Genomic DNA, 8,581 nt, shown 5'->3' with positions numbered 1-8,581 from the left:
ATCAGTCTTCCTACTACATGATCCCCCAACTTCTTGGGTGCCCTCAAACGTGCAAACACACTCTCCCTGTCTGGTTGGCCAGGTGACTCTTCCTCATGGAAGCCCCTGGTTAGGCGCAGAGAATGGAGGAAGTCTGGGAATGGGAGAGACTTGTGGTCTCTTCTTGTTCTGTTTACCCCACCCCCCACTACTGAAAGCCCCTTTGGGCCCCCGTGGGCCTTCCAATGAAGAAAGAAATCATAGGGGGTGGGTTGTTGTTTTTTGCTCCCCCTTCGGCATTTAAAATAAAACAAAATCGTTTTCTTCATTATCATTCTCCACTTTTATGTGGGCTGGGTATGGAAGTGGAACTTGGGGACAATCAATTCATCACAGAGACACGGCTAGGTCAGTGGCTGTCTGTCGGGCCTCTTGCCCCAGGGGAACTGCACAGCCCAGAACTTCAAGGCAATAGAGATGGGCACTGGGTGTCCCCAAAGTCCCATACCTTTGGCCCAAGACCAGAGGGCTTTTGGAAAAAGGGGCTCCATTCCATTCCTGGTAGATCACCCCACTGCTTCCTGTCAGCCCACCTCCCTGCTACCCCCACCTGGATATCTATCAAATTGGAAGAAGTTCCTTAATTTGCAAAGACAGAAACAGTACCCCTAAAAAACTGCACACACATCGCTCCACACACACCCAGTCCCTTTACCCACATAGTTGTACACACAACTCCCCTGCTGGTACTTCCTCACGACCGGCTGGTCTTGGGCTCCCTCCACTCATCCAGATCCCTCACACACCCATCACGGCCAGCCTCCGCTCACTCTGAGCACTCACGCCTCACTCGGGCTTGCCAGGACACCAACCCGCGAACACCGAGTTCCCAAGAGTCTATTCATTTTCAGGCCTGAGAGAGGGCGTGGGCTCGGGTGGGGGTCGTGGAGGGCGGGCAGCGGTGGGTGCGGAGCATCCCGCGCGCAGGCCTGGCCTGGGGGAGGTGGGGGGACCAGCCAGCGCGCAGCGCACCTCCTAATCCAGCCGGAGCTCGTGGGCCGCGGGTGCATTTATCATCCCATTACTGTAACAAATCCGGGCTCCACTACATGAAAGGTAAAATGAATTACCGACGTTAAGCCGTCAATAAAGTCATTTCTGTAAATGGTGTCTCCAAAGGGCCGCCGCATTATTCAGCTGGCTTTATCAGCTGGCTGGAAATTACGTGGAGGAGCCGGGCGGCGCGGCGCGCGGGGCCGCTCACTTTGATTAAGCGTCTTGCCAGCGCGATGTGACAGAGCTTTTGACCAGGGTTTTATTCACAGGCCTGTGATGAACGCCAAGCTGATCAGGCGGAATGAAGAGTAATTAAAACCTATAAATTATCTTCCGCAGCCCTTCTCGAGGCGTCTCCTGCAGGCGAGATAAGGCGTCGAGACCCTATTTACGGCGCTGAAAGGGACCGCGGCGCACAAAAGCTACGCGGCTAAATAGGATATTGATAGTGTCCTAATTAGAATTTAATTAAGTACCCACGCTCGCTTGCGGGATAAAGATTTCAATTTTGCGAACTTAAATATAAATAAAATTCCAACCCCATTTCGGGGAGAAAGGGTGGGGGCACCGAGAGATTTCGGGGAGCCCTTGGGTGTAGAACTGAAGAGGACCCGAAGACCTTGAGGTGGGGTTAGGGGGCGGCTTGGGAGGGTTGAGGGGAGCGGGGCGAGTCTGCTGGGCGCAGGGCTCGGAAAGTGGCTCTCGCTGCCCTTGGGCCGCGGGGGCAGGTCTAGAAACTCCAGAGCCGGGTTGCCGAGGACCCTCGGCGGAGCGAAGACAGTCCGCAGCATGAACTCCCGCCCACCAGGCCCTCTGATAAACTTCGCTGCAGCGCTGGTTCGGCTGGTTGTGTATTCCCCTTTTATTTTCCTCCTAACCCCTGTGACTTCTGAGCGAGGGGGGTTATTTTGTATGTTCCCACTAGGCAATATCCCCAAAAAGATACTTTCTCCGCCCTCCCGGTTGAGGGCGGAGGTCAGGGCACGCAGGTTCTCAGGGGATCCCAGATAACATCCCCGCCAAGGCCTCAGTTGCCTGAGCAGGAATTATCACAAAGTCGGACCCTCGTCTTCCCAACCCCCTCAGCAGACAAGTCCCGCCGGTGCCCAGCACCTCACCACCCCCCTGCGCCCCCCAGCCCTGGCGATGGGAAACGGAGAAAATGAGCCAGGCGGACTGCAGGCAGATCTCCGTGAGCGCGGGAGACGCTGGAGGCCGGCAATCCCCCAAAGAAGCACGCGGGGCTAGTGCCAGAGGCCTCCGGGGAGTCTGGAGTGATCTCAGGAAAATCTGGGCAACTGGGGAGCACTGGCTGTCCGCGTCGTCAGCTGGCTAGGGCGAATACCTGGGGTGCAGTACTTTTACTTGCCTGATTTCACTTGTCAGGGAAATTTAACACGGAGGTTGACTCGAACCCAAAAGCCGGAGCCTTGGGCGCATCCGCACCCTGACTTGCTTGGCCCAGGGGCCTGGCCAGAAAGGATAACTCTATGCTGACGGGAAGGCTTAGACTACGGCAGCCAGGGAAGGAATAGGCGCTGGCCCGGCCGGCGGTGGGGCTCTCTCGCGCCCTCTGGGCCGGACTTAATGGCGCCAGGACAACTCTTGGGGCTTGCTGAAGGTCCGGACAGGGAAGGGCCTGGGTGTGGATACCCCGGAAAGGACACCCAGTGCAACCGACTGGCATGGACTGCAAACCTACAAACAGACGGTTCTGGAGAGGCGCAGCTGGCCCCCGGGGTTTGCTGTTTGTGAAAAATAAACTGCTTCTCTCAAAGTAACCGACTCTAGGTCTATTTCACATCTCCGGCCCTCCTCGTTTTACCCCTCCCTCTCACTACACACACACACACACACACACACACACACACACACACGGACGATGACAACGTTCACCCTTCATGACAGCAAGAAGAAAACGAGAGAACACAAGGCTGAGTTCCTGAAGCATGTGGGTGCACAAGATCAGAGGCCCCAGCCTCCTGACCCTGCACCCGGCGCGCACACACCCATCACCCTGCATTTTTCCAACAAGTTGTTTACGGAGTTACTTCTCTATTTGCCTACCCCGAAATCTATCTCTCCTGGGTCTCCTTTGCCCCTTCGTAGGTCCTGGCCTGAATGAAAGGGAGGGGCTGGGCTGTGGGTTGGGGAGGGCTGGCCGGAGGCCCCAGGCCCTCACCGAGTCGCCCCCTCAGCGCCCGCGGCCGCCGCCCCCGGATTATTTATCCGCAAAGTCCCGCGCGCGCCCATTGGGCCGAGGCCCGAGTGTCAGCGCGAGTCCTGGCTCGCTATTGGCCCCGCACACGTGCGGCCCTGACTCACGTGCTTCCGGTTTGAAGGCAAAAAGTGTGCCTGGGTGATTTTTTTTTTAAGCGAGAGAGTTTGTGCAAAGATCCGAGCTGTCAGAGATTTGAAGGGAAAAAAAAAAAAAAAAAAAGGCAGCCCGGCGCTGGCGGAGACGCGCTCTCCCTGCAAAAAAAGCAAAGGCGATTAAAGGCGCTGCCAGCCTCGCGCTCTGGGCACAGCTGAGCGTGACACTCGGGGAAGTCAAACCCCTCACTACTGCCTAGGAAGATGGCTAGACTTTAAAGACTATTTTTTCCCTTTAAGAAAAAAAAATCTTGGAGCTTTTTAAAATTTTTTTTCTTGCTTTCTTTTTTCCTTTCTTGCCTTTTTTTTTCTTCTTTTTTTGGCCGTGGCTTACTCCCCATCTAAAACAAATCGTTTAATCTGGTTGCAGAAAGAAAAAAAGAAATAGCCAAGTGTCTCCATATCTGGATGTCTACAAATTAGGGAGAGGTAGAGACAGCGAGATCCATCTGCTCGGTAAGAGCGAGCGATCCAGGCCGGGCGCCTGGGCTTTTTTCCCCTTGCACCCGCCCTGTGCCTTCGCGGAGGCTTCTCAGGCCTCCTTCTCCGCGCACCCCCACGGGCCGCTGGCAAAGTGGGGTGGGGAGCGAGGCAGGGGGGGCGGGGGCCGGCGCGGCGGCCGGGGCGGCGGGGCGGCCGAGCATGGAAGAACAGCAGCCGGAACCTAAAAGTCAGCGCGACGCGGGCCTCGGCGCGGCGGCGGTGGCGGCGGCCCCGGGCAGCCTGAGCCTGAGCCTCAGCCCGGGCGCCAGCGGCAGCAGCGGCAGCGATGGAGACAGCGTGCCGGTATCCCCGCAGCCCGCGCCCCCCTCGCCGCCCACGGCGCCCTGCTTGCCGCCCCTGGCCCACCACCCGCACCTCCCCTCGCACCCCCCGCCCCCGCCGCCGCCGCTGCCGCCACCGCCGCATCTCGTGGCGCCTGCTCACCAGCCGCAACCCGCGGCCCAGCTGCACCGCACCACCAACTTTTTCATCGACAACATCCTGAGGCCGGACTTCGGCTGCAAAAAGGAGCAGTCGCCGCAGCAGCTCCTGGTGGCGGCGGCGGCCGGAGGAGGCGCCGGAGGAGGCCGGGTTGAGCGGGACAGAGGCCAGACCGGCTCAGGTAGAGACCCCGTCCACCCGCTGGGCACGCGGGCACCAGGCGCCGCCTCGCTCCTCTGTTCCCCGGACGCAAACTGTGGCCCACCCGACGGCTCCCCGTCAGTCGCTGCCGGAGGCGCGGGTGCGTCCAAAGCTGGGAACCCAGCCGCCGCGGCGGCGGCGGCGGCGGCAGCGGCCGTGGCAGCGGCGGCGGCAGCGGCAGCAGCAACAGCCAAGCCTCCAGACAGCGGCGGCGGCAGTGGAGGCGGCGTGGGGAGCCCCGGTGCGCAGGGTGCCAAGTATCCGGAGCACGGCAACCCAGCTATCCTGCTTATGGGCGCAGCCAACGGTGGGCCGGTGGTCAAAACTGACTCGCAGCAGCCTCTCGTGTGGCCCGCTTGGGTCTACTGCACACGCTACTCCGATCGTCCATCCTCCGGTGAGTACCCAGCCCCGAGCTGCGCCTTGCCTTCCAGCCCGGCGGATGCACCAGAACTCTTAGCCGCGGCGTTGGGGAGAGCACACCGGCCTCGGGCGCTCTCTTCTCTCACGCCTGCTGCCTGATGCTCAGCTCTGGTCCCAGTCACAACCGAGAGTGCACTCAGTTTTGCGCTCCTGGCTTCTGCGGCCACCACTCGGGAGGCTACAGCACTGGAAGCTGGAGTCGCCATCCTTCGATTTTGAACTCCGAGCCTCTGGGGTCTTCTTTGTGTTTTGCCTTTATTATTATCAGGAAAGATTATTATTATCAGGAAAGACACAATCAGTCATTGATTTTTCTTCCAGGAAAAGAGGTATTTAGAGCCGGCGGGAAGGTGGGCCTAATGATTGGGGTCTGCAATCCCGCCGGCGTGGTCCTGCAGAGGCCGAAATCCAGCCAGGCTTTGACCAGAGAAATAATCTTCCCCTGGGTGTTCTTACAGACATAGACACCATCTTGATAGTTTCTGTGTAGCATGCCTTTGCATAGAGACAGATTTGAGGACACACAGGAAAAGAGAAAAGCGTCTGATCGCTGTCCTTCTTCCCCAGGCCGGGTAGCAAAGAGAGTCTGACCCGGGTGGGTAGAAGCCAGGTGAAAGGCCGCTGACAAAACGGCGCGAGAGGAGAGCCTCTGGCTCCTAGTTCCCTGGAGCTGCTGGACAGACAGACGGTGGGAGCGGAGAGGACAGGTCGGGCTCAGGCCAGAAAGCCAGGCGGAGGACTTAGAGGCGGCCTCCACAGCTTCTCCGCGTTGGCTTGCACATCCTTCTCCGCGCTTAACTCCTTCCAACCGCACAGCACAACTGCCAGTTAGCAGGTTTCCGCCAGCCTAGCCCCCGCCCTTTTTTTTTTTTTTTTTTACTTTCCTTTGGCCCCCTTTCCTCGTATACCTTGCGCTTGGAGGATCCAAGGCCAAGACCTGTCCTAGGAGAGGAGACTGCGGCCAATAGGCCCAAGAGAGGACGCTAAGGCCGGCCTGACTCTCTGGCCCGCAGCACACGCGTGGCCGGCAGGGGCTCTGGCCTGGGATCGGGTTCGGGGCACCCGGGCCCGGCAGGCGGTGGGGCAAACCATAGCCTTCCGCCGCCGCTCTACTCCCGCTGCAATGGCCAGTGCTGGCCGAGCGCGCGGATCGATGCGTGCTATCAGCCCCTGCCATCTCAGCCCGGTTATTGACACGTCGGGCTCCCTGAACCTCCGAAAAGCTGCTTTGATTGACTCGCCTGATGGATAGAGTGATTGAGCTGTCAGGCCCTACAGCTCGGGCTGGCCAAAAGGCTAAGATTTTATTACAAGTGTCTGTGCCTCTGCACACACACGCGGGCACACACACACACACACACACACACTCACAACGTCCTGGACGCACCACACAGTGGGGCCTTTCTGGGGATGTGCACATTTCCCGGGCCATCTCTGCCTGCTCAGAGAATTACTAATCTAAATCCAGGTCTTTCTCCCTCCCCGGCCTGCCTCCCATTCCTCTCTCACCCTGCTGGGTAGTGGGCCTCGTCTTTGTTCTTGGCCTCTCTCCCTCTTAGGGTCTAGGAGGCAGGGTACTGGCTCCTTCTCCTGCGTGGACAGTTAAGGGAGATGAACCGTAAGCCACTCGAGTCTCTGTGGTTGGCCAGGCCAGGCTCTTTTATCACAGGGTAGCTGGTGACTCCAGGCGTTGGCCTGCCCAGCAGCCAGCTGCTGCTTATCCCTTTGTCGCTAGGTTTGGAAACACTGGTGAAGACCCTTCTTTCCAGACAGTTTTAGAGGTTCACAGGCCTGTCAGGGACGTAGCTGGGCTCGGTAAGCTCCCATAACCAAGGCGGGGACCAGGAGGTAGATGCCAGAAGACTTGGGCACGGAGGCTGATGGCCGGAGGTGCAGGCTTTACGGGCTGCCTCTCTCCTCTCTCCAGGCTGAGTCCATAGCAGCCCTCTTCCCGGATTAGGTTTGGAGGGAGACTTCACCTTCCAGGAAAGTGTCCTGTGGCCTCCCTCCATTTCCATCTCAGGGGCAAAGCACACATTTTTGTTGAGATTGCTCCCCTCTCTGTGTTCCTCTGCCCCTATTTTGCTCATAAAGGGGGGCAGGAAGGATGTAGTCTCCTTGCAAATGGCATAGGCGGGCAAAGAAAGCAGATCTGATGTGTTTTTGTTATTCAGAAGTTTTCAATCCTGAAATTGCAGCCTATGTGTTCAAGAGAGACAAGGAGACCCTGCCCCTGCAGCTGGGGGGGGGGGGGGGCTCTCTTTCCTCCCGGCACTACCCAAGGGGCAAACAGAGAACCCAGGGGCCATGTGCATAAGGCCTGCAACTGGGTGAGGCCTTATCTCCCTCGTTAGAGAAGGGAGTGGTCTCCCTATACAGGCCTTCTTCAGGCCCAGGGGGGAAGCGGATAAAGGAAGAGGTAGACAGAACAGACACTGAATACTTGGAAACGAGTTAAGCCTCTCACAGCCCTTGCCTATCCCCTCGTTTTCTGGGTAAATAGCCTCAGCAGGTGGGGTCTTCTTGGAGGTGCCCGGTGTGGTTGTGCTTCTTGAGGAGGAAGGGAGACTGACAATCCCCCCAGGGCAATCCTGCCCTAGTGTCTTCACTGCCCCAGCCTTGAACCTCTTTTTATTTCAGGGCTGTGAAGACAGCAGCCCCTGACCTCCAACTTTGGCCTGGGCAGGATGGGGCTCCAAATGTCTCTCCATCTTGGATTCTGTGATTTCAGCCTGTCGCTAGGCTCTCCTGTTCCGAATTGGGGTGTGGGCTACACAGACAACCTCGGCCAGTTTTCCTCCGTGCCTTTCTGGCCCCGGAGAAAGGAGCCAGGCGACCCCAGCAGCCCGCCAATTGATGCAGGGGTTCGCCGCCGCCGGGAGGGAGCCGGGGGCGCGGCGGGGCCTCCGCTATCGCCGCGGAAGCACGGGGCGCGATCCCGCTCCACTCTGTTATTCTCACGGCTTCCTCTGCCCTCTCCCCCAACCCCTCCCTTCTGCCCTCTGTCCCCACCCCCACCCGGCCCGTCCCGCCGCTGCAGGTCCGCGCACTAGGAAGCTGAAGAAGAAGAAGAACGAGAAGGAGGACAAGCGGCCTCGGACGGCGTTCACCGCCGAGCAGCTGCAGAGACTCAAGGCGGAGTTCCAGGCGAACCGCTACATCACGGAGCAGCGGCGGCAGACCCTGGCCCAGGAGCTCAGTCTCAACGAGTCCCAGATCAAGATCTGGTTCCAGAACAAGCGCGCCAAGATCAAGAAAGCCACCGGCATCAAGAACGGCCTGGCGCTGCACCTCATGGCGCAGGGACTGTACAACCACTCCACCACCACGGTCCAGGACAAAGACGAGAGCGAGTAGCCGCCCAGGCTGGGGCCGCGCGGGCCGCCCTGGCGCCCGCGCCCGCCGGGCACCGCCGAGGCCGCCTCACCAGCCCAGCTCCCGGGAGAAAGAATCTGCGCAAAAGAGAGAGGGAGCAACAGGGGAAAGAGAGAGGGCTCCCCAGAATGGAGAGTCACGCTCGAATGCAACATTTTTAAAAAGGAAGAGAGACTCGGACAGGTGCTATCGAAAAATAAGATCTATTCTCTATAAACAGTATAAGGGACGTAATTGCAAACTCCTTAAA

The 8,581-nt window shown here is 58.8% G+C and overlaps 1 protein-coding gene across 1 annotated transcript; it reads left to right on the top strand.

The window, feature by feature from the left end:
* Positions 1-4,050: 4,050 nt before the first annotated feature.
* On the top strand, positions 4,051-8,313 carry EN1 (engrailed homeobox 1; the record flags this gene model as incomplete). Its single annotated transcript, XM_079782711.1, has 2 exons — positions 4,051-4,930; positions 7,997-8,313. 2 exons carry the CDS (start codon positions 4,051-4,053, stop codon positions 8,311-8,313), a joined length of 1,197 nt encoding a protein of 398 aa, XP_079638837.1.
* Positions 8,314-8,581: the final 268 nt, after the last annotated feature.

Source organism: Cnephaeus nilssonii, assembly GCF_951640355.1.
Source record: "Cnephaeus nilssonii genome assembly, chromosome: 10".
Classification (NCBI taxonomy): Eukaryota; Metazoa; Chordata; class Mammalia; order Chiroptera; family Vespertilionidae; genus Cnephaeus; species Cnephaeus nilssonii.
Note: the sequence above shows the minus strand (reverse complement) of the source record. Positions and strands in the feature narration are given on the sequence as shown.